Here is a 25,390-nt window from a genome sequence, read left to right as displayed (position 1 = left end):
GTGGTTAAATTCGGTTTTTAAGTAATTGGTTGGATTCGTTGGCTTCTTACGGTTGATTAATCTGATTTGTGCGGTTATTTACTAGTACCACACACATATAGGTTCACCTTCAACGTCAAGGGTCAGTAAGTGACAATGTAAGTTAGTTATATCGAAATTTTCAATGGTTTTTCAAAATTCAAAATAACAAAAATCCAGTAAGTTACAAAAATGCTTCATAAAAGACTAAATTGTTTGGTAACAGACTCATCTTTAGCAAAGAAATACATTCAACAACCCGTTTTTATGCAATTAAGTGCCGATGTTGATTAAGAGATAAAAACCCTTTGATAAAAGAATTAAAAAGATACAAAATGTTGCAAGCAGTTATGTTAGCAAATAACCTTCAATTATGGTGGTCATGTTGGAATCCAACTTTGAACTTATCTTTTTAACAACCTTTAATGGGAAATTTTCAATGATTTTCTAAAAATACTCTTATTTGGAAAATAGGAAGGAAGCCTAAAGAATAATGGGAGCATCTCTGCAAATAAGAACTTGTTATCTTATTTCTTTTTTTAAAAAAGTTTTTAAACTGTTTGGTAAAAATTAAATCAACGTGTTTATTGGATTAGAAAGTAGCAAATAAGTTTCGATCTTATAAGCTGGGAGGGGTTTTTTTTTTTGAAACTAAGCTTATTTGCCTCAATCGCGTAGACATTGTTTTAAATAAAATTTTGAATAAGTTTCTCCTTGAAATTTTCCAGTAATTTCCATCTTATCCTCTTCTCTTCTCTTTACAATCTCTCAAAGGTAGGCTCACATGATGAACGACCCATATCGAAGGCGGGCCCCATATGATGAATCCTCCACATCAAAGTTGGGCCCACATAATAGGAATTTGGATCATTTGCTTGGCACAAACATGAATTTTCTGTTTTATTACAATATGATTGGTCCATGTCATCACATGGTTGTTAGCATTGTTGTATCAGACACAAGATGTGGCCCAATCACATTGCAAGAAATGAAAAACTTCTGCTCATAACAAACAGAAAGTCTAGACCGGTCCCATAGCATTGGAAGCAGAAGGAAGACCATTGTTAGCCGCAACACTGCTGTTCGCCAAACCATTGCTGCAATTTGTTGAATTAGAGCTTGAAATTATTGAAACACAGGTGCTCACACTATCAAGACAACTCCTTGATACGAAACGCTCATCAAGTGGGACCACCGTGCTACGGCAAACGGTCTGATGGCCCACATTTGAATTTGAATATTGGTGGTCCATTTCTTCCCTAATGTCACATAACAATCGATTGAGTGGACTGGCCTGATTTTTGTGCAGTACTACTGGGTCTGAGATGGCAATATTGGCACATGTGAGCTGTCTAGGGACATGAGTTTTATAGCAGCCATTCAACAAAAAGTCCAGTAGACCCACTTGGACGAGTTCAAAACTTGAGTGAGCCACAGTACATAAAAGTGGGGATGGGACAGACCCCACTGGATTTTTATATTCCATCCTACCTGTTCGTAAGGCGAGCCCACCTGAATGAATAGAAAACTAAATATCAATATGATCCAAAAGTGGTGGCCCACAAGGTTTCAATGATAGGCGTCCATCTCCCCAATATTCCTGTAGCATGGGCCACTGGAGTATTCGACTCACATCCCAGAACATGTAACATGATATAGAGCAAGTTAAGAACGGAGTGGATGTGACACACACATCATCGTGCCCCACATAGCTTATTGTTGCATGGGCTCCATTGTTGGATATCAGGATGCAATTTCCTGGCCGAGGTCCAAAAATGTAAGCCATCCATTTTTCGGTCCCCACATGACCCACCTGGTGACGAGATGATCATCAATTTCATGCAAAGAAAAATCAACAGTGGGCCCCATTTGATGGACGTCATTGGCTTTCTCACACATGCCTAAGTTGTGTACACATGAAAGAACGGAGTTTGTATAGACAAACTCATTTTGCCCGTGAGCCCAAAAAATGAAGCAGATATAAATCTCAGGTGAACCACACTGCAGTGAATGACTATTAAAGATGTTTCCTGGGTCACAAAAGTTTTGGATCAAACTGCTATTTGTATTTTCCCTCTATTCGTTCACATTTACGTGACCATACAAAATAAATATTATAGTGGGTTAGGAAGTTGTTAACGGTGGGTGTTCAATAATCACTATTTCTTGTATCGTGGTCCACCTGAAAATTGTGTATGTTTTTATTTTTGAGCTCAGGTATTAAAATGAGTTGAAAAAATGGATGAACGTAGTAGATATATAACGCATACATAAAGGTGGCCCCACGGTTGGGCTACGATTGGTTCTCAAAACCCGCTTGAGTCGCTTCCTTGGGCGGATTGGGTACTAGTCCCACCAGGACCTGGCTAGAGACGGACGGTCGGATGGAATGACTACTGTTGTAAAACTCACATGGGTTACAGGAGTTTTGGATCAAGCTGATATTTACGTTTTTGCTTCATCCATATGTATCTGGCCCTGTGAACAGGTTTGATGGCAAATAAACATCACGGTAGGCCTAGGAATGTTTCAACGGTGGGAGTCATCATCGCCACTGCTTCTTGTCGCGTGGTCGACTCAAGACTTAGATATGATTCCTTTTTCCGATAATCCCTTAAAATGACCTTTAAAAATGGATGAACGGCGTGGATAAAACAAACGCATCAAGGTGGGCCCAACGGAACCCCTGCCCGGACCGTCCGTCTCTAGTTAGGTCGTGGTGGGGTAGTACGCAGTCGCGCCCGGAATCCTACAGAGCCAGTCCAATAAAGAGAGGGGAGAAGACATTTTCCTGCCACTGGCCATAAAAGCTAGGGTTTTAGAACAGAGAATCCAGAGAGAGAGAGAGAGGGAGAGAGAAAAGCTAGGGTTTTAGCGCAGAGAAACCAGAGAAAGCCAGGGTATTAGAGAGACAGAGAGGGATCATGAGCAGGAGCTTAGGAATTCCGGTGAAGCTGCTGCATGAGGCAGCAGGGCACATAGTAACAGTGGAGCTGAAGAGCGGGGAGCTTTACAGAGGCAGTATGGTCGAATGCGAAGATAACTGGAATTGCCAGCTCGAATCCATTACCTACACCTCCAAGGTCTCCTTTTTTCTTCTCTTTTCAGCATTTCAATTCCATTATCCTCAAAACCCTAGAAATATCTTAATTCCTGAAAGTGGTAGAATGCTCGGCCCTAGTGTCACAGTTGATACTTCACCAGTATCTACTTTGGATGAATCACATGTGATTATCAATTGCACCACCCCAGTGTCTGATCCAACATTGGATGGGACGCCGATTGCCTGCTAAACCCTTTCGCAGGAAGTTCCTGCACTTAGAAGCCAAGTGGAGCCACCGTGATGTTTGTGAGAAATCCACCCGTCCATCCGTTTTGCCAGATAATGTCAGGACACGAGCCCGGAAAATGAGGCAGATCCAAAAATCAAGTGGGCTGCACGACCGGAAACAGTGAGTATTGAACGACCACGGTTGAAACATTTGTGGGGCCACAAGAGTTTTGTATCAGGCTAAATACTTGTGTTTTCAGTTCATCCCAGTAGGAATGACCTTATGAACAGTGTGGATGGCATATAAACATCACAGTGGACCTCATGCTCAACTGTAAGCATTTACTTACTTTTTCCTGTTGTGCAGCCCACTTGAGTTTTGGATCTGCGTCATCCTTGGGTTCACACCCTAACATGATCGGGCAAAAGGATTGATGGGGTGGACTTCTCCTGCGAAACACTTTTGCAGGCAATCCACGTCCCCTTAGATGCATAGCCTAGGAGCACATACCAATGGAAAAATCTTAGCCATTCAAACAAGATCCTTGAAATGGACGATAAAGAAAACTATGGGAGGCTTTTTTGGCAGCAATGCACCACCCTGTTCCCAGCCTAGGTAAAGGAGGAAGGTTCATATTAGGTAGGTAACCGGTTTTTTAACCTTTCGCTTATCAATCATGGGAGTTCCAGATATGATACAGATTTGCTGAAGAGGATTCATAAAGTGTGTTGACGATGATTTGATAACAAGTTAGTAATACTAAAATACAAGAAACAATAACTTGAGATTTTACCAAATGGAAGTGTTGATGTTTATATATGATGTGTCTGACATGGATGTTAGATAACAGTTAAGAAAAAAAATCTGATTTGGTTATGAGAATATGGGGGAATGTGTAATCACAACACTAATGAGGAAGTTATTTATTGACGACAATAATCTTGTGGACATGCTGCTTTGTGTAGGGCTCTTTACCTGTCTAACAATCAAGATAGACTAGTAACGGGTAAACTTGATAGATGTTTTATTTTGGTGGATTGGGATGCCCACTTCTTGGGGTAATTCATTTTGTGCTAACTAGATTGGCGTCGGTCATGACTCACGTCCCTATTTGCCTCCATTTGCCTTCAATGGGTAGGGATAAACCATGACCCTATTCCTTCTTGCTTCCAGAGTTGGTGGTGAAACAAGAAGGCTATGGTTATGGTCGCTATTTGGTGGGATCAATGTTTTAAATAATGTGTAGTGTATAGGATAGCTTTTGGTCCTCTATGGCATGTAGCATAAGCTACATAGCGTATAACATAAGTTACATGATATTTAATATTTTTAAATTAAAATTTTATAAAAATATGATAAAATTTACTAAATGCATAATTTCTATGAGTTCTTGATTGTGAATCTGGATTGTCAACCACATATTTCCATGCAAAACCTCTCGGTCTCTTTGCCTTTAGAATCTCTAAGTATGACCTCTTTTTCAATTTATTGAAACATCACAAATTCACAATATGGACCACAAGTGCTCTATCCACGATATAGACCACAATTTGGATGGTCCGGATTAATCTAATTTAGTGCCATGTGTGATGGAGATGAGTTACCACCATTTAAAATAGGTGTAATAGAAGAAAATTTTAAAAAGAGAAAAAAAAGAGATTTCAGGTAGCATATGCTACCTACGCTATGCCGTATGTTGCATACTCTATATGCTCTGTAGCGTATGCTACTTGTATACGTTGCATAGCTTTTTAGCTATGCTACAGGGGCTACCGAAAACACTGGGTGGGAAGAATGCAGGGAAGTGGGCTGTTTATAGAATCTTGAAGAAATGGCAATTCATAAAGTCTAAGTTGAGAGAGTGGGGGAGTCCACTTTTAGTTTCAATGAGCTAAGGAGTAGCTGTTACATGAGAGAGAGAGAGAGAGAGAGAGAGAGAGAGAGAGAGAGAGTCCCCACGATTGAGAATTTGTGTGACCCCCCACAATTGAGAATTTGAGTGACCTTAAAAGACTTTAGATCAAATAGTTTGTCGGGGGTGTCTATAAGATCTTAGCTAAAACCCTCGCCCTAAGACTTAGAGAGGTGATTGGTTCAATTATATCCCCATTTCCGATCTTAGATGACATCCTTGTGGGTAATGAAACTTTTGATTCAAGGAGTGGTGGGGTCGTTGTGCCAAGTGGACATGGAGAATGCCTAGTCTACGACCGACGACCGTGTTGATTGGGAGATTGTGTTATACTCTTTCCCAATGATGGGCTTTGGCTATGTGGTTAAGATGGATGAAGGAGCGTATAAGTATGACATCCTTTTCCATTTTGAGCAATTAGTCTCCCATGCATTTCTTCTCTAGTTCTTAAGGCCTTCACTGTGGAGATTTGCTTTCCCCTCCCCTCTTCACTATTGTTGCAGAAGGGTTGAGCAGTGATTTAAATATCGGTATCAATGCATGTATCATGCCCTTGAGATACGGAAACATATTGGTACCGCATGGGAAATATCACATGTATCTCTTTTTGGGGAAGCATTAGGAAATTAATAAAAAATTTCAATGAAACTTTAGGGTATGTTACACACTCATAACTCAAAAGATAAAACCAAAAAAACAAGTACACTTGAGTTTCCTTTGTAGAGGGTCCTAAATTATGTACTGTCTGACATAAGTAATAGAAATATATCTAATATGAGTTCATATCATTTATAAATCATAACGACACGTATGAAAACACAACCAGTACATTCAAAAGCAAAATAAAAAGTAAAAATATACCTATACTAACATAATCCATGCGTTAAAAAATATATTTCCAAATTATTTTTTGTCAAATTTTTATAAAAATTAAATCTATTTTTAAAATAAATAAAAGAGTGGCTGGTATTAAGATCAGCGTGCCATACACATGAATACACAATTATATTAGGAACCAATTTTGGTTGGTCAGTGTAATTTTAAAAATATTAATTAATTATTTATTTTTGTGATATTTTTAAATTTTAAAATAAAATTTTCCCCAAACATAACAAAAAATCCCATCAATTTGTAGATCATCCTACAAGCACTCTTACACAATTTTTCTACTCTCTAATCGCAAGTTTGGATGACATCGAGGGATTCTGACTTTTCCCAAATTCTTTTTTATTTTCCCCGAAATCGAAAATTGGAGATAAAAATCCATGATTGAGCATGCAAAACATGCAAAATCATGGATTAGTAACTTGGTTCCACTGATTTTAAACCATTGAAATAAGAAAAAAACACTTTCAATTATAAAAAGCTCACCGATTGGATTCCAGCCTATCCTTGCTCTTTGATCTCGATTTGCCCACCAAAATCCTCTTTCTTTTCTCCAACCAGCTCAAAAGGACAGGCCAAAGTCCTCTTAGGATTCTAATAAAAAAATGAGAAAAAAAATGGATGTTTAGTGTTTTTTCTCTGATTAAAAAATAAATTTCAGAGGGACGTTGTCTTCTTTGTATCATTGATACATGTTGCATGTATCGACAATATTCGGGACGTTTATACCATGATATATTCAAAGTATCGTTGAAACATTGCAATGCCTTTAGCGACATGGGAGAGTTTGACAACCTCCCCCCGATGTTGTATCGCCGGAGTACAATACCGATAGTATTTGCCTATATATTTGGTTGTATTTAAATCACTAGGGTTGAGGATGCTCTTGTAGAAGGCTTCATCCTTGGGTTTGGTAAGTGCCGTGGTTTAGAGATTGGCGGACTGGCTGTCATGATTTCCAACCTTCAATTTGTTTATAACACACTCATATTGTGCGAGGCATCGAGGAGGTAATTAGGAATTGTAAAACATGTGTTGTGATGCTTTGAAGAGGTCCTGGGCCTTAGGTTCAAGTCGAGGAAGAGCAAAGTGGCTGTGGTGGCTATTGATGGTTAAAGGATGGATCCCTTTAAGGAGGTGTTGGGTTGCAAGGTTGATAGTCTCCTGATGAAGTATCTTGAGTTTCCTATTTGGGGAAATGAGAATGCGACGTCCTTTTAAGCTCCTGTGGTGAAAAGATAGAAAGAGGCTGGCCAAGTGAAAAAAATTCTACCTATCTTTCATCATCATCATCGTCATTATTTAAGCCTTATACCAATTAATCGGGGTTGGCTACATGAATCCTGTTCACATATTTTTCGGATTCATGAAGTTAGGGCATAAGTTTGATAACCCTCATTAAAGCTGCTTTTTCTAACCTTTTGGTTTACTTCCTCTCCAAAATGCCAATGGTGGTTGCAAAAAGTTTGAAAAACTTCAAAGGAATTTTCTTTGGGAAGGCAGAGAAGAGGGCAATAAATTCCACCCTGTTAAGTGGGATGGTACAAAAACCCAAGAAGGCAGGTGGTCTCAGCTTGGGAAGAATTAGGGAGAAAAATTGGTCTTTCGTAGAGAAGTGGCAGTGGATGTTTGGGGAGGAATCGGAAGCATTATGGAGAGAGGCGGCGTCTCAAACACTGGTTGGTTTAAAGGTGTGGAAAAGTATTAGCATGATTGTGGAATATGCAGACCATCTTGGGCAAAGTAGGATGGCTGTTGAGGAAACAAGATTCGGTGCTAGATTGTGGGGATAATCTGATTTTGAAGAAAAGGAAGATGGTATTGCTGAAGATGTGTTTCTTGTGCAGGAATGACGTGGAAACCGTGGAGAACTTACCCTTCCATTGTCAAGTAGCAAGAGAAATTTGAAACCACTTTTTCACATTGTTTGGTGTTCGGTGGGTGACTTGACAAAATATTTTTTTATGCCATTTCCTGGTGGCCTGACGACATCCCTCATGCGGGGGGAAACCTTATTTAGAAAATGTTTCATTTTTCTATTTTCTGGGGAAAGTGGGGGAAAAGGAATGCCCGATTCTTCGAAGACAAAGTGGTCCCTTTCCCTCACTCAAATGGAGAACTGCCTTGTTCATCTTATTGATTGGGCTTTGGTGCTGCCAGAGCTCTCTGGTACACTGTTAGAGTTGCTGCATAGAACTCTGGTATACTGTTAGAGTTGCTGCATAGGTACTGGGACTCAATTGTATTTGGATAGTTGGTCGGTTTTTCTTTTCATGTGTTTTTTGAGTTTTTTGCTGTGTTTTGTGCTGCAGTGAGATGTGCGAGGACTGAGGTGATGAGGGGGTCACCTCACTTCTGGATTTTGGGCTCTTGCATTGTATCTTGGATTGTTATTCAATAGATTTTAGAAAAAAAAATGGAGTGTTCTTGTTAGATAATGAATGCAACCCCTTGCCCGATGGACAATGTTTCATGTCAAACTTGTTAGCTAAAGCTGATGGGTTACTAGTTAATCACTGCTTATATAGTTTTGCCTATTTTGGTGTTCATTTACAAGTTGAAATGTGAACTGAAGCTTTTGATTTGTGTCTATAATATAGGATGGGAAGGTTTCACAGCTTGAGCATGTTTTCATCCGAGGTAGCAAAGTCAGGTATGCCAATTATTTGTGGTATCTGAGAAAAGAGAATGCATGTTACAAAGCATTAGTGACTATTGTTTTCTTTTTCCTTACTGCAGTTTTTGTTTTTTTTTTTCTGGGGCTTTGTTTTGCTGGCCCTTCGTGGTTGTTGTTTATTTATTTATTAAAATCGTTTCATTCATCAAAAAAGATTAATTGTTTTCTTTCTTCTGTCTTTTTTTTTTTTTCTAAAATATGATGAACCTCCATATATTTGTACCCCTGATACAACACTTACATCAGGTTTATGGTCATACCGGACATGCTGAAAAATGCTCCAATGTTCAAGCGCCTAGATGCAAGAATCAAGGTATGTCATACGTTTTGTTATTTTTCTCTCATGTTGAATCCTAAGGCTCTCTTCTGATTTATTATGTCCATCTTTGCTTCTTGAAGGGTAAGGGCTCAGCTCTTGGTGTTGGCCGTGGCCGTGCTGTTGCCATGCGAGCCAGGGTAAGTTCTTGTTACCACTATTTGGGTGCAATTTCTTACTGAATCCTTTCCATTATATGAGATGTCTTGAAAAAAATAATCTCATGTGACCTGCTTGGGCTGTTTTCTTCTCTTAAAATAAAATCTCATTGTTCTTCAAAAGAAAACAAGGAAAAAAAAAATCATATTAGATGTGTTGACGTCGTACTTAGAATCCTTCTTACAAGACAGTTTCGGTCAAGTCGCTGAACTTTTTGCTAAAACTCATCCTTTATGTATGTTGTTTTGTGAAGTGAGTTGAGTTGAATGATTACACTTTTGTTTTTTGTCCTTCCACCTGCATTTTTTTAATGAATGTTTAGGTATATCATTTTTCTTTATATTGTATTGGGGATCCATGATCGAACACGAGTGTATTGTGGACCACCAAATTGGTGATCATGCCACTGCTGTATAATCAACCAGTAATGTGGCCGACTTGGGAAATCTATGGTAAGCCTGAGAGCATACTAGTGACAGCTATGATGACATAGAGTCAACTACAAACTGGAGCCAGAGGCCCAGAGCCAATTCTCAGTCAAACCTTTTGAGTCTAGTCACCTTACGGATATGGTTTGGCTGGGATCTGGTCGTGGTAAACAGTAACTTTATGAGGAAGAGGTTGACTCTACTTATTTGCAGTTCTCATACATTATGTTTGTTCATGAATGCTACATACCCATACACATAATTTAAAATGTGATCTAAATACTGCATTGAGTCTTTTAAATCAACACTGGCTGGTCATATCTTTCAATATAGATTGCCTTTAGAAGATGGGCTGGTTCGTGCGCCTATGCATTTTAGTGGCAGTAGATGTTTGTGCTTGGTGATGAACATGGCATATGATAGAACATGTACTATGCTTTTTTTTTTTTTAATTGATGCATGGTGCAATTAAGATTTGATTATTCTCTGTCCAAAAAATAATAATAAGATTTGATTATTCATATCGTTTCTGTATGCAGGCTCAAGCTGCTGGTCGTGGTGGTGCTCCTCCCGGGAGGGGTGTTGTTCCTCCCGTTAGGAGGTAGTGTAATGCAGTTGTTTTGTCCTTTGATGTCATGGAATTTTGCTCATCTTAGTGTCGCATCTATTTTAACAAGGATATTTAGAATGAGACAGATGGGTGTAGTGCGGCCGATGGTGTCTGTTTTAATAGATGGTCCTCTTAATTTTGGTTGTAGTATTTCCTACCTTGCTTCCATACTTTAATGACCTTTCTGATTTAGCCCTTAAATGGCCAAGTTGATGGGCCTGTTTATGTGTCACTTAAAAGGCCTAGCCTGTTGGCTTATGTGGGATGGAATTGCATTTGGTCCTATGCAAATTCCATCTGGCATTTGGAGATGACTGGAAGGATTGGGATTAGGTGGGATGGAATCCCACTTTGTCTCATGTGGGATTTTTGGTGTATTTTGAAACTTACTACATCTGCGGGCCCCACATCGATGCACGTGTTTTATCTATGCTGTCCACCCAGATGCGCCCTTTACATGTGACATTCCAGTGGCATATGTATACAAGTGATTGATATCAGTTGTGAATCTAGTCAGTTGATTAGGTCCATCAATAGTAGATTTTGCTTAAAACAATGTTTTTCCTAGAAAAAGAATTTGATCCCAAACAAGCATCGGGATTGGATGGTCAAAATACTATGGTATTTCCAGACATGCAATTATTGTGGAATAATGGTGTTAATTCCATATAATGCAATTCCATACCATTTAGACCAAACAGGAAAGCAATACTGCTGTTGCCTATTTGTGAGAAAAACTGCAAAGCATGAAGAAGCAAAGAAGTTTGATGCTTGTTACTCCAATAGGCTATTTGAATTTTGAGACGGTAGTGTTTCAGACATGGTATAAGATCTGGTTCAAGCTTGGTAGCTCTGGGTAACATTGGGAGGTTCCATGTTGTAACCCAGCTGGCCCGGATTTGGAAGTGTTTGGGCTGGGCCTATTCAATTTTGATTTTGCCAGGCCTGGCCCATTGATGGCGCCAAGCCCAGCATAAATAATGATATGTACGAATGCCGATTTTGTGTAGCCGGGGGCTGTGGAGGATTCCTACAGCCTAAGCTTTATGGGGCCTTGTATCCACTCCGTTCATCAGTTTTGCCAGCTCATTTTAGGACATGAGCCTAAACATGAGGTAGATCTGGAGCTCAAGAGTACTGAACCACCGAAGTTTAGGGTTAGGCTTCTGTTTGCGCTATCCTTTCTTCTAGGTTAGAGTCATCTTCAATGGCGGGTGTTTTCATCCCCATTGTTTTGTGTTGTGCGGTCCAATTCACTTTTGGATTTGCCTCATGTTTGGGTTGATGTCTTAAAATGAGTTGACGAAATTGATGGACGTTTGATATAACACATGCATCAAAGTGGGCCCACAGCTTAGATCTCGAGGCAATCCAGTTCCAGGTCCTCGCCTATCAAAAAGAATTTTGAAATGATGTCTCGGGCGGGCAACAACCTCCTAATGAGCGTGAAAGGACCTATTTGTGCTTATTTTGGGAAAGGAGATGGAAACCGGAAGACCCACGGTGAAAAAAACAAAAATAAATAAAGAGATTTCTAAGCGGAGACGCACGTGTGCAATAAATCTTATGTGGTGTACATGCCATACTGCTGTCATGGTACACGTGCAAGATAGCTTGTGTGGTGTACATGCCATACTTGGTACACGTGCAAGATCGAATCCAAGTATATTATATTATGCTTTGCATATGAGTTGGGTATTATGCTTTGCACGTGTTGGGCACAATACTTATTCAACTAGGTAAAGTATGCAAGTGGTTTAATATTCTTCAATATTCTCTTCAAGTTATATATGAAATCATACACTGATCCGACTGAGGGAAAGATACCTCGTTTCAACAGAGAGGTCTTCGTAACTCAGTCCGCTTCTATCGTACTGAGTAAACTCAGTTGAGCCTATTGTGAATGTATGTGGATTATCCAAGCCGTCCATCTGTTTTTACAGCTCATTTTATTGGTTGAATATAAAATTTAAATATGAGGAAATCTCAAGTGGACCACACCACAGAAACAGTGGGAATAATGACTCTCACCGTTGTAACCTTTTTAGGGCCCACAGTGATGTTTATTTGTCATCCAACCTGTTCATAAGATCACACAGACATGGATGAAGGTAAAACACAAATAAAATCTGGATCCAAAACTTCTATGGCCCCAGGAAACTTTCAGCGATAGAATTTCAATTCACACTGTTTCCCATGGTGAGGTCCACTTGAGATTTGGATACACTTCATTTTTGGGCTCAAGCCCTAAAGTTATCTGTTAAAATGGACATGTTGGATTTCTTAAAAAACATTACGGTGGGCCCTACTAGCATAACACCTAGCACACGCGTAGGAACTTCGTGCGAAAGGGTTTCGGGAAATCCGCCTCCCCGTAGTAAAAGATTTTACTAATAATAACAAGACTCCTGATATCTATCTGCCGTTATTATCTACAACTTCCATGTGGGACCCACGTCACCTCCAGGTGGTACTCTCCTTCTTCCTGCGACGAAAACGCTTGCGTGACCACGAGCAATCATGTGGAGGCGTGACTATTTTCTGACTTGGATTTCATGAGATCCACACCGTCCATCAGGTGCGTCACCCTATGTTTGTAGTGGATCCTGAATATCAATTCAATTAACAACTCAGGTGGGCTACACTATGGCGAACATTTTGAGATGTGAACTTCCACCATTAAAATCTTCCAAATTGATTGTGTGGGTCCACCTTGGTGTGTTTATTCCATCCAATCCACTAATCTAATGTTATTCACTAGGATGAATGGATGACGTTCCAAGACTTATCTGGGATATTTTGAGCATGATTTCCACTATTTCCTATGGTGTAGATCCCTTAAGCCTTTAATTGGACTGAATTTTAGAATACATGGTTAAAACATGGAGGACCAGCTGATGAACGGTGTTGATCTCATGTGAATCCCCCCATATGGTTCTCTGTTAGTTGTAGCACGCTATCGGTATGACTACGAGTAGCCAGGAGAGGAAGTCTCTTTCCTATAAATACCTCCATTAGCAGGGTTTGCACTGACATTTTCTTGAAAAACCTTTTAGCCATGGATATTGATCTTAGCCCAAAGCAGGCCAAGAAATCCTACGGTGGTGATGGAGGGTCCTACTATTCGTGGGCCAGTTCGGATCTGCCGATGCTTGCAGAGGCCAAAATCGGAGCTGCTAAGCTTGCGTTGGAGAAGCGTGGTCTGGCGCTTCCTTCCTACGCTGATTCAGCCAAGGTCGCTTATGTCTTACAAGGTAATTCAAAGATTTTTGGAGCGTCCGTTCATCCCTCATTAGACACGTAGGTGTGGCCCACCTAATAATGGATTACAAAATCTACGGTGGGCCCCATAAAATATACACTTACCCTCTGTCACCATTTTTTTCCCCCTGTTGTGTGGCCCACCTGAGTTATGGATAGGGCTGATTTTGGTCTCAAGGGCCTGACATTGGGCGGCGTACCCGATCAATGGAGTGGATTACACATGGAAGATGATCCGAGTCCGAATCTAAGCATCATTTGCGATTAATAGGGGTGCTAAATGCTAATGGGTCAGATTGAGGAAGGCCGTCCCCACCGGAAACGGATTGGCTACTCCCCCTGACACCAGCCCTGTGGCTGATGGTCGGTGCTCTGTGGGCCCCATAATGATGTTTGTGTTTCATCCATTCCGTTAATCCATATTTAAAGATCATTTTAGGGCTTTATCCGAAAAATGACAGGGATATAAATCTCAGGTGGACCACACCACAGGAAAACAATAGTGATTGGATATCCATCATTTAAATCCTCCTAAGGTCCACTGTACTGTTTCTTTGACATCCAATCTGTTGATTAGGTCATAAAGACCCAGATGAAAAAACAAAGATCATCTTGATCCAATACTTTTGTCCCCCCAAAAATTTTTAATGGTCGACGTTCATTCAACACCGTTTCCTGTAATGTGGTCCACTTGAGATTGGGATATACCTCATTTTTTGCATACCATAAAATGATCTAGAAAAATAGATGGACGGCATGGATGAGACACAAACATCATGGTGGGGCCCACAGAGCACCGACCACTAGCCATTGGCTGGTGGCAGGGGGAGTAGCCAATCCGCGCTCGTCCCCACCCATTTAAGAATTATGGACCCAGATCTAACCCTCGGTTGTGGGTTCCAGGGTCAAAAATTTCCCACCCATTAATTTAATGGGTCAGTTGTAGGTCTGATCCCGCCATTAGTGCTAATAAATGGGCAGCAGAGAACCTTGAAAAAGGTTACCACTTATTCCAAATCTACCCTTACCACTGGGCATAAGGAACAAAAATGAGATATTTCTAATGGAATAGGCAGTTTAAAAGACTGACAAGGGATACTGCTTTTCCATTATAGGACCCACCTGAATAATGTATGTAGTCGATTCTTGTGCACCATGCTTTAAGCTTTAGTGTGGTATCTAATAATTGAATTGAATTTTATATAACCATTATGGTGGGCCCTATGAATATCAAGAGTGGATGTCTTTATCAGGAAAATTCCTTACCTTTTAACTCTGATTGAAATATCAAGCCTATTTTCATCTTGAAAATTGGTCAAAAAAACTGACTTAAATTTGTGGACTCCACTGTGATGTGTATGACATATCCGCACCGTCCATCTGTTTTATTAAAAGATTTTAGAGCCAGTCTAAAATTAAGACAGATCCAATGCTTAAGTGGCCCATACCACAGGAAACAATGGCCTTAAATGTCCAACGTTGAGAGTTATTTTGTTCATTGGGCTCACATTGATGTTTATTTATCATCTAACTTGTTTATGAAGTCATAAAAACATTGATAGGGGGTAAACACAAATATCAGCTTCAACGAAAACTTTTGAGGACCACACAAATTTTTATATTGGAAACATCCAATTTCAAATATTTCTTGTGGTGTGGTCCACTGGAGCTTTGGTTCTGCCTGATTTTTAGGCTCATGCCTTAAAATAAACTAGCATAAGGGATGGACGGTGTGGATAAGCCACATACATCATAGTCAGCCCCACGTTTATTTTGTACCTTTCCTTGCTGAAAAGCTAGCAGCCAACTTGCGCATTGGTACGGGTACGGGTGGGGGAACTGCTCAGGGAAGTAATTATTACCTATTTTCCAATGGAATAAAAAATCAAACTGCCTCTTAATATGACCCACCTTAATCATGGGTAAGGCCGTTTTTTTCTTTTTCCTATGAGTCTAATGCAGGATTATACATCTAATGGTCGGAACAGATCTCACCTACAGGCCTTCGGGCTGGGCTTGGACAGAGCTTGGGCCTGCCCTTTGACACCCCTAGTCAAGTCAAAGGGGCTATCCAGTCCATCCAAACTGCAAGATTAAGAAACAATGGCACTGAACGGGTTGGATTGCATGTAAACATCACAGGTTGGCCCTGAGAAGGTTTTTGGTGGTAGATGGTTCCGTCCCCACTATTTTCTATGTTGGGGCTCATTTTAGTTTTGAATTTGCCTCATTTTTCTGCTCATGACATAACGGTAGGCCCTACAAAATTTTCTAATAGAGATCAAAGAAGAGAGATTAAGAGAGGAGAGGACGTGTTTGACTGGGTCGGATTAGACTCGAACGGGTGAGTCTGAGCCATCTGCTCAGAACCTTGATTTGTGGTGTCAAACCGGGCCAGCGTCTACTGAGTTTGACTCAACTCATCTGAGTCACACCCAACGGAGACAAAGTCTGAAAACAATGTATGTAGCCTACTTGAGGTTTGGATCTGCTTGATTTTAGAGATCACATCCTAACATGAGCCAGTGCAATAGAGCAACAACGTAGATAACTCCATGGTCGAGATAAGGTGCATCTCGGTCTCACTTATCCAAATTTGGTGTGACTCAACCTAAGGTTGAATGAATTGGTCCAAGCTGGCAAAGTCCTTAAAATTCTACTACACTTGTTTTACCAAGTGCATAAAACACCCAAATTTGGTGTAGTCAACCAAGTTGTCTTTATAAAATCCACTGGTCCATCTAGTAGGGGTGTCAATGGGCTGGGCTTGGGCCTAAAAATTAGAATTTTGATTAGGCCCAGCCTGAAGGCCTGGCCCATTAACAACATAGATTAAAAACTCATGTGGTCTATACCATCTAGAGCTGGACATGGAGTTGAGTTGGACCGAGTTAGGGATCACCCAACTCAATCCGGTTTTGAAATAGGCCTAACCCAAACTTGACTTGACCGGAACGGAGTCCAGCATGCTTGAACCGATCCAAATCTAGGTTTGGCCCGGACTAATCCAGACCGAGTTGGACCCGATCAAAAGTACCAAGTCAGTTCAAGTTGTGGTTGCCGGGCTTGGGAAGAAGATGAGGATGAGGGAGGGAGAGAGAGGGTTTGGGATTGGGTTCGACATCGGGTGGACATACGGGGTTAGATATACTTAAAACTTTAGATTTTTTATTTTATATATATTCAAATTCAAGTTGAGTCGGTTTCAGATTGAGTCGAGTTTAACTGGATCAAGTTTCGGGTCAAGTAGGATCGAGTTATTGGGTAACTTGAACTCGACTCGGTTTGAATTTGGATTGGGCAAAGCCTATTCGATTTAGACCGACTCACCTATTCCGGTCGAGTCGAGTTTGAATGTGTCAGACGAGTCAAGTTAGGTGAGTTGAGTCGTCTCATGCCCAGCTCTAATACTATTGGAAACAATGTAAAATTGCTCACAAAACAACTTACTTCAAGCGAAGTGGTGTGGTATGAGTTTTCTAGGAGGTTGATTTTTGAATCTTCTATTCATACCGGTGAGTAAAACCTGAGTTTGATGAAAGATAGTGTTGTCCCACCACATAAAAGCCTATGGTTACCATCCCATTCTCATTGTTACATGTGGTGTGGCCTACTTAAGGATTGGATCTAGCTGATTTTTGGCCTCAGGGTCTAAGATCGAGGATAGAACCTGATAGATGGTGTGGATTTTACATATACACGAAATCCTCTACAACACCTATATTACTTGTGCGTGCTACAATAAAACTCCTTTCTACAGGCCTACATTATTGTCTTCGTGGCATCCACTCCGTCCATAAGGTGCATCACTTGATTCTAGGTGTCAATGCTAAATATCATCCCAATCCGAAACTAAGGTGGGCCACAAAAGATAGGGAACGAAGTGGATGGGATGTCAACTATAGGTTGGTATGCTAGTCCATCACTGTATATCTACATTTCATCCAGCCGTAATGAATCAGCTCTTAATCAACAGGATGAAGGCAAAGTACATAAATCTTCTTGATCCAAAACTTAGGTGATCCATACCACATGAATTTATAGGTTTTAGGCATAATTTTACACCATTCCCATCAGTGGCCCATCTGAATTTCCTATTGATCTAATATTTTGGATGTACGGTGAAAATAAGCCCACTCTCCTGATAGACGGAGTGGATGTCACATATACAACATGCTGGTCTCCACATAGCTCGTGTAAAAATCAAGATTTATAGACCATTCCTGGCTCCCAGACTCCCACTGACAGTCCACACCACAGTAAACAAATCTAACCCGTTGGTTGTTCATTTTTCAGGAAATGGAAAGGCTGGGATCGTCCTACCTGAGGCCACAAAAGAAAAGGTGGTCCCAATCAAGACAGGTGATGCTCTGGCCCTCCCCTTCGGTGTCATAACCTGGTGGTACAACACCAGCGACACCCAACTCATCATACTCTTCTTAGGTGATACCTCAACGGCTCACCGACTCGGTGAGTTCACCAATTTCCAACTCACCGGGTCAAACGGGTTATTCACCGGGTTCACCTCCGAGTTCGTAGGCCGTGCATGGGACTTGAACGAAGAACAAGTTCAAAAGCTTGTAAAAAGCCAAACCAGCAATGGCATTATCAAGCTCAAAGAAGGCCTTAACCTACCCGAACCATCGAAAGAGGACCGCAATGGTCTGGTCTTGAACTGTTTAGAAGCTCCTTTGGATGTGGACATTCCAAATGGTGGGCGAGTCGTTGTTTTAACGAGCCAGAATCTTCCGTTGGTCGGCGAAGTCGGTCTTGGGGCTGATTTAGTTAGGATTGATGGTAATTCGATGTGTTCGCCTGGTTTCTCAAGTGATTCGGCGTTCCAAGTGACTTATATTGTGAAGGGAAGCGGTCGAGTTCAGGTCGTTGGGATCGATGGTCGACGTGTTTTGGAGACTCGGATCGAGGCTGGGTGTTTGTTCATCGTGCCGCGGTTCTTCGTCGTGTCGAAGATTGCTGATGGTGATGGTATGGCTTGGTTCTCCATTATCACCACGCCCAAGTAAGTTCTTCTTTTGAAGTTTGTTTTATGCTTAAGATGAATGATTATTAGGCCATATAATCTAATACAAACATTTTAAAGATAGGATTAATGTATAGATTGACTTGTGGGACCTAGGACTCTCAATGGAGTAGGTCAAATCTAATTCGCTCTGAACTCGTATAACTTAAAATTGGATATTAAAATAGGTCTAATTAATTAAATGGATTGGATTCGGGTTTACAAAAAGAAATCCGAATTATATTTGGATTTTTTATTTTTTATTTGGTTAGCTTGTTAGTACACCCACTGTCAGTTCACACATCACTATTAGCCACCCCCACCAGGGAATCGATACCTAGACCTCAGTGTTGAAACGAGATATCTTTCACTCAGTCGACCACTTGAATTATATTTGGGTTGGATCTAGATTTAGTGGTGAGATCTGATTGGATCCCCCACTATTAGGTGCTTCAAGCTATTAATCTTTTCGACTTTCACTGTAGTGAGTTCTGTGTGGCTATTTGACTTTTGTTCTTCAGACTTCAATACTCCTACTTGATTCAAATTGAAAATATTTAAATTGTACCATTTGGTTGCTAAATTAAATATATTATTTGATATATTTTTTAAATTTGTGATGTGGTGGATTCAGACCCAAATCTGACCCGAATTTGATGGCTATATGGATTTTTGGATCGGAAATGGATTTAAATATTTATGAGTGGGTCGAATATGGATATCACCTTTTGAACCGAGTCACATCCGAATCTGAATCTAAATCCAACTATGGATTTTCATACTTGTGCCAGATCGATCCAAATCTGACCCTTTGAGAGCACCCATCATGATATTTTAAAGATTTCCAATTCGTCTATCATTTTCTTCTCCTAATCTTGACCTTGGGTTCCCAAAATTGAGCTAATCCAAGAAATAGTTGGGCTACACCATAGGGAATAGTTAGGATTTGACGCACACAATTAAAAACTTCCATATGGTATGTGGGCCCACCGTGTTTTTTATATGCCGTCTTATCCATTCGGAATATGCATCCAATGGGGATGAATGGAAACGTAAAAAATCAGGCCATTCCATTGGGCCACCACATGATTTTACGTGGTGAGGTCCACCTGAGTTTTGGGTCAACCTGAGTTTCGGGATCCAAGGATAATAGGAGGATTTTCACATGATAGACAGATTGGAGGCCATTAAAACACCACAGTAGTCCCCACATGTGGATTTATATCTTAAGCTGACACTAGAAACGTCTGTAATAGATCCGACCTCAACGATTATATGATAGTTGTAAGTACAAGCTGGTGGGCCTCACTTATGTGAAGTTTAGCTGAGGGTGCCATCGATTCATTTGGGGCCCATCTTTATGTGGTCCATACTCCACACTGTTGATTGGATCATCAGACCAATGGTGGATGGAGGTATCCACATCTTGTGTTGGCCCATGGTCCATTGATAAATGTACTAAGCTCTATTGTATTTCTCATGTGTTATGGTTGCAGCCCTGTCTTCAGTCATCTGGCAGGAAAGACTTCTGTGTGGAAGGCTCTGTCTCCTCAAGTGCTTGAAGCTTCTTTCAATGTCTCTCCTGATTTAGAGAAGCTTTTCAGGTCTAAGAGAACCACAGATGAAATCTTCTTCGCTCCACCCAAATGAAAATTTGAAAGACAAGACTCTCTCCTTTCTATTTGGGTTTTTTTTAGCAGACTTTGGTTGGTATTATTAGTATAATATTTCTTTGAATAAAAGTAGACTTTGGTTTTATCTAATTTCATCCATTACTAGATAATATTCATGTGTACGACCATCCATCTTCAAACACTTCACATGTGCTATATGTGCCATATGTAGGGCTGTACACGAGCAGAGTTAGCTCGGTAACTCGCTTGACTTGACTCGACTCGAAAAAGCTCGATTCGACTTGGTTTGAAACTGAGTTCAAGCCGAGTCGAGCTGATTTTTTGAGCTCGAAAAAATTTCGAACCGAGTTCGAGCTTGCTCGAGCTCGGATCGACTCGGATTGAACCCAACTCGAATCGAACTTGGATCGATTCAGCTCAATGACTCAGTTACTTTGATATTGCTAATGCTCACTAAGTGTTTGATGAAATGACTCAATAAAGTGTGGCTGGTGGCAAGGAAGGTACATATATGAAACAAATACCTTTTTTTTTTTTTTTTCCTTGATTTTTATGTTGTTTACAAGGTGTTTGATGAAATACCTGTAAATCCATCGTTGCTGTTTTACATACAACAAGATTTTGAAAGTATAGTTCATGTGTTTGTAAAAATGTTGTACAGGCGAACTCGGCTTGATCTTGGCTCGAACTCAGTTCGAACTGGCCCGAGCTGCTGACCGAACCCAGCTGAGCTGGCCAGTCAAGCTCGAGGACCAAGTCTGAGCTGAGGTTAGCAAGTGGCCGAGCCGAGTCAAGCTGTGCCAAGCTCGACTCGAATCGACTCATGTACACCTCTAGCCATATGTGCCAAAGGAACCATTGTCCATCTTCGGTTATGCATTAGCTATGCTGCTATGCCACGTGTCACCATCCATCTTCTCATGTTGGCCCCGAGTGCTAATGTTCCACATGCACCACCATTCATCTTCTCTTGCACCCTACATGCGCCAATGTGCCATCGTCCATATTCAATCGCTTCATATATGCCACATGTGCCAATGTTCTAATGCGCACAAGTGCTGCCATCTAGCTTCAAATGCCCACGTGTGAAATATGCTAATATGTTGCTTGTGGCACATGTACTACCATATAACTTCAAGCACCTCACATGTGCTGTATGCCACAATTCAGCTTTAAGTGTTCGTGCAATATGGGAAAGTGATTTTTGATATGTCGGCAATACAAAAGGCCTTTTTTATCATTAATATTCAAAATGAAAGATTTAGGTTAAACAGACAATATTAGGAATGAAAATTGCGAAGAATAGAAATTGATTTTTTTAATCACAATTTCACTATATTAAGAATATTATTGAAAAAGTATAATAGCTTTGATTGTAAACCTGTGAGCATGCCAATTAATCCTAGTATTAAATAAACTAGAAATGAAGGTTATAGGGATTCAAAAAATGAATATGCAACTGTGATTGATAGTATTGTGACATTGATGAGTTTAAATTTGCGAGTGCTTATGCTTTCGCCATGGGTGCGGGTGTGATTTCTTGGAAGTCAAAGAAGCATATGAATACATCTCATTTGAACATGAAATTTGTGAACATAGCCCTAAGAATAGCTAAGGAAGAAGCTGAGTGGATCAAACTCTATTGAGTAATTTGCCTTTCAGAAGAGCTCAAAATAAAATATAAAATTAGAAATTCAGTCCAATGCGACTAAACTATAACTATATAAGACAATTGTTAGATTATGAAATGATAATTGTCCACTTAATCAAAATGTATGAGAATTTGGTTGATTACATTTCTTAATGAGTCAATAATTATTATAGTGGGATATTGGTTACATGATATATATATATTTTTAATACTCACCTATATATGATTATGGAAATGAGACCACTTACTATGAGATTTGTGGTTGAATTTCTAGAGCGCTCATGAAATAGGATTTTGCACATGGCTGTAACATGCATACTAGTCATGAAAATCTAGTGGTTGAAAAATATGAGTGAATTTGAGTCATATTGTACAAGCATACCAATTCAAGACTTAATTTATTAACATTCTTATAAATCAGGTTAAATCATGAATATAGGTTTAAATCTTCATATACTTATATTTTTTCTTGTTGTACAAAGTTTTATTATTATTATTTTTTTTCAACAATGGCAGATTATGGTGTTTATAGTGGTTCAAAGCAAACAGGGGCGATATTTGACAGGCTCTTGTGCTTGTCCCACATTAAATAGGGAAGAGCTCTAAATTGCCTTCATAAGAAAAAGAGTTTCTTTGTGGGCTTGAGCCCTTTCTGGCAGCTAAATGGTTACGAAATATTTGAATTTGAATGCATTCCAAATCCTCAAAAAGTAACTATTTGAAATTACAATAAAATGCTGTGAAAAGTAACAATATGAAATCACAATAAAATGCCGTGATTCCTGACTCATCTATCTTCAAAACTATAAAGGAGAATCGCACAGGGTGTGTGCAATGTCTAGATAGCATGGGTCAACAACGCAAGTGGCACTGTGATGTTTATGTGAAATTCACTCCAACTACCAGGTGATTAACATTGTATTAGGCTATGGGCCCAAAAGATCAACCCCATTCGTGATTAAGGTGGACTACACGATTGGAAATAGTGTATAGACAATGTGGACCCTCCCCCTCCAAATTGTTTTCCTTGGAGTGGCTCACCTCAATCACAGATGGGCCTAATTTTAGGATCCAAGCTTTTTTGTTGTGCCATCTAATGGTGGGAGTGGATTTCATATAATCATAGTAGGCCTTGCAAAAATCATGGGTGAACATTTCTCTCCCAACTATTTCTTTTGGTGTGGCCACCTGAATTTCAGGTCTGCCTGAATTTGTGGCTTGAGTGTAATGTTAGATGACCCATCTAATGGCGGTAGTGATTCTCACATACACATCACCATGGCCCCTAGATTTAATGTCTTTGTGACTTAAGTAGATGTTTGCAGGTTTGGCGGCCCACTCTTGTGGTCCTCTTGAGGCTTGGAATTACCTCGATTTCAATCAAAATGTATGTTTTGATGGGTTTATTATAATAACTATCTACAATCTTACATTTACGCACCATTTTAGAATATCGTAGATGATTTAGTTAATCAAATTCAGGCTTTTACGAATATAATATAGGATTTCAATGCTTTCAGAATACTGGCTGCCAAACATAAATTTTGAATTCCAGTGCATTCCAGTTACAAAAGTACCATTGAGGATTCTAAATGCATTGGATTCCATGGCATTTAGGATTTGGAATCCAGTGCATTTCAAATACAAGCAGTCAAGAGAGCCCTTGTATCACTCATGTACAACAATAAATAAATGACCCAAAGGCTAAATTCACCTTTTGGGACACTTATAAGCGCTTCCATGGTTCTATGCCTCTGCATACATTCATTTTAACTCAATGGTTTGCAAGAGCTCACATATAAGCCCCATCACACACATGCATGTGCGCTGAGGTAGGGATACTATCTAGTGCAAATGTTTTCACCATATGTAGTGCAGATGACTGATGTGGGCCCACCGTGATGTGTTAATGACATCGATTTCAACCATCATGTGCATCCTCTCATGTTATCCATGGGCCCAAAAATCAAGCCAATCTATCATTCAGTGGTCCACAAAATCACAAACAATTGGAAGGGGAAGCCAGCCTCTGACTCTCACTGGCCCCACCTAAGTTTTGGAATGGACTGAATTTTAAGGGTGCCATCATCTAAGGTAGATGTTTCATATCAATGGATTAGATGCGTATACACAAACCAGTGGGCCCTCTACAAGAATGAAAGTGAGTGTCCCCTGTCAACTATTTAAGGGATATGAGTCATGGATTTGCCTAATTTTAAGATTCATGGCAAGGCATGGGAGGTCATGCATGATGGACGGATTGGATGTCATCAACATATCACGGTGGGCCAAAAGCAACCATTTGCACTACATTACTGGTGAAAACATTGGTACTTATATAGCAACTGCTCCCCAAACCGCTAATTTCACATGGTGTGGCTCAGTTGAATTTTCGACTGGCTGATTTATGCAACTCTTCTTCATCCCTATGAGTTAGACCTGATTAACAGGTTTGATGGAAGACACACCACATTGTGGCACACATCAAATCTATGGTCAGCATCCCACTCACTGCTCCACATGGTCTGGCCCACCTGAGTTGCAAATCTAGCTGATTTTTTTTGCTCATGACCTAACATTTTGTATCTAATGAGCAGAGTGGATTTTACACTTAAACCATGGTAGAGCCACAGACTGGTTATTTACACATGGTGTAAAACAAGTGCTGTAGAGGACTCTCCCTTTCTCTCTCCTCCCTCTAACCCTTCCTTTTCCCTTTCTATCCCCTCCTCACTCCAGGTGCATCACACACGCATATCTCTAATATTAATAAGATGATATTAACCTTATGATTTTTCCCTTTGAGCTGGCAGAGTGAAAATTTTACTTTTAACTATCAATTTGATAGCCATTAAAATAATGGTTAAGATTACTTGATCAGTGTGATTTTAAGGACATGCTCATCAATAACACATGAGGAGGACGAACAACCACCATTTTCAAAATGATGCAAACTAACATATGGCCTCGGGGTAAAATTAAGAAGTTGTGATTTAATTATTAGAGCCCCTAACAAGTTATAATACGGAGCACTATCAGTGAGTGCCTGAAATTAGCCATTGGATAATAGAAGATCTAAATAAGCCCACACTTATGACATGCGCATGAAAGTCAAATCTGACGAGTCACCAGGTGGGCCTCACTGTGCATATGACCAAGCTTAAAAGTAGGCCATCACCTAACTGGTTGGTCCACATGGTTACTCTTTTAAACCCTATTATTTTCCACACCTCTGTGGCCTGACTAATGAGTTGATCCTGGCCCGGCCATCCAAACGGCATGGTCCATGGCCCATCAGATGCACATCTTAGACATCCGTCACACATGTCTTGCCCATAAGAGTCACATAAGGGGGTGAAAAATAAAAGACTTTGGAATAAACGGAACCACAGAATCGAGCATAAGTGTCAATGGTTCAAGTACTGTGGATTTAGCGTCCATAACAAGCCACAGAATACATGAAAATCAAAATCAAGGTTCAAGAGATACCTGGTTGGTGGTCCATTTGGTCCATGGTTCAAGAGATACCTGGTTCATGGTCCGTTTG

General features: G+C 40.2%; 2 protein-coding genes across 2 annotated transcripts; both read left to right on the top strand.

The window, feature by feature from the left end:
• Positions 1 to 2,819: 2,819 nt before the first annotated feature.
• LOC131243578 (small nuclear ribonucleoprotein SmD3b-like) lies at positions 2,820 to 10,427 on the top strand. The gene is made up of 5 exons (XM_058243037.1): positions 2,820 to 3,101; positions 8,688 to 8,740; positions 9,011 to 9,077; positions 9,164 to 9,220; positions 10,207 to 10,427. The coding sequence occupies exons 1-5, from the start codon at positions 2,943 to 2,945 to the stop codon at positions 10,270 to 10,272; spliced, it is 402 nt and encodes a 133-aa protein (XP_058099020.1). The 5' UTR covers positions 2,820 to 2,942; the 3' UTR covers positions 10,273 to 10,427.
• A 2,872-nt stretch (positions 10,428 to 13,299) lies between these two features.
• LOC131243577 (glutelin type-D 1-like) lies at positions 13,300 to 20,321 on the top strand. Its single transcript, XM_058243036.1, has 3 exons — positions 13,300 to 13,531; positions 17,835 to 18,558; positions 20,055 to 20,321. The coding sequence occupies exons 1-3, from the start codon at positions 13,336 to 13,338 to the stop codon at positions 20,206 to 20,208; spliced, it is 1,074 nt and encodes a 357-aa protein (XP_058099019.1). The 5' UTR covers positions 13,300 to 13,335; the 3' UTR covers positions 20,209 to 20,321.
• Positions 20,322 to 25,390: the final 5,069 nt, after the last annotated feature.

The sequence above is a fragment of the Magnolia sinica genome, chromosome 4 (genome assembly GCF_029962835.1).
Source record: "Magnolia sinica isolate HGM2019 chromosome 4, MsV1, whole genome shotgun sequence".
Lineage (NCBI taxonomy): Eukaryota > Viridiplantae > Streptophyta > Magnoliopsida > Magnoliales > Magnoliaceae > Magnolia > Magnolia sinica.
This window is presented reverse-complemented; position numbering and strand designations above follow the sequence as displayed.

Excerpts from the sequence above, each read along its gene's own strand:
- LOC131243577 (XM_058243036.1), top strand. The coding sequence starts at position 13,336 with ATGGATATTGATCTTAGCCCAAAGCAGGCCAAGAAATCCTACGGTGGT. Across the intron at positions 13,532-17,834 it reads GGTCGCTTATGTCTTACAAG|GAAATGGAAAGGCTGGGATC; the intron begins GTAATTCAAAGA and ends TTCATTTTTCAG. Across the intron at positions 18,559-20,054 it reads TCCATTATCACCACGCCCAA|CCCTGTCTTCAGTCATCTGG; the intron begins GTAAGTTCTTCT and ends TTATGGTTGCAG.
- LOC131243578 (XM_058243037.1), top strand. The coding sequence starts at position 2,943 with ATGAGCAGGAGCTTAGGAATTCCGGTGAAGCTGCTGCATGAGGCAGCA. Across the intron at positions 3,102-8,687 it reads CCATTACCTACACCTCCAAG|GATGGGAAGGTTTCACAGCT; the intron begins GTCTCCTTTTTT and ends TCTATAATATAG. Across the intron at positions 9,078-9,163 it reads GCCTAGATGCAAGAATCAAG|GGTAAGGGCTCAGCTCTTGG; the intron begins GTATGTCATACG and ends TGCTTCTTGAAG.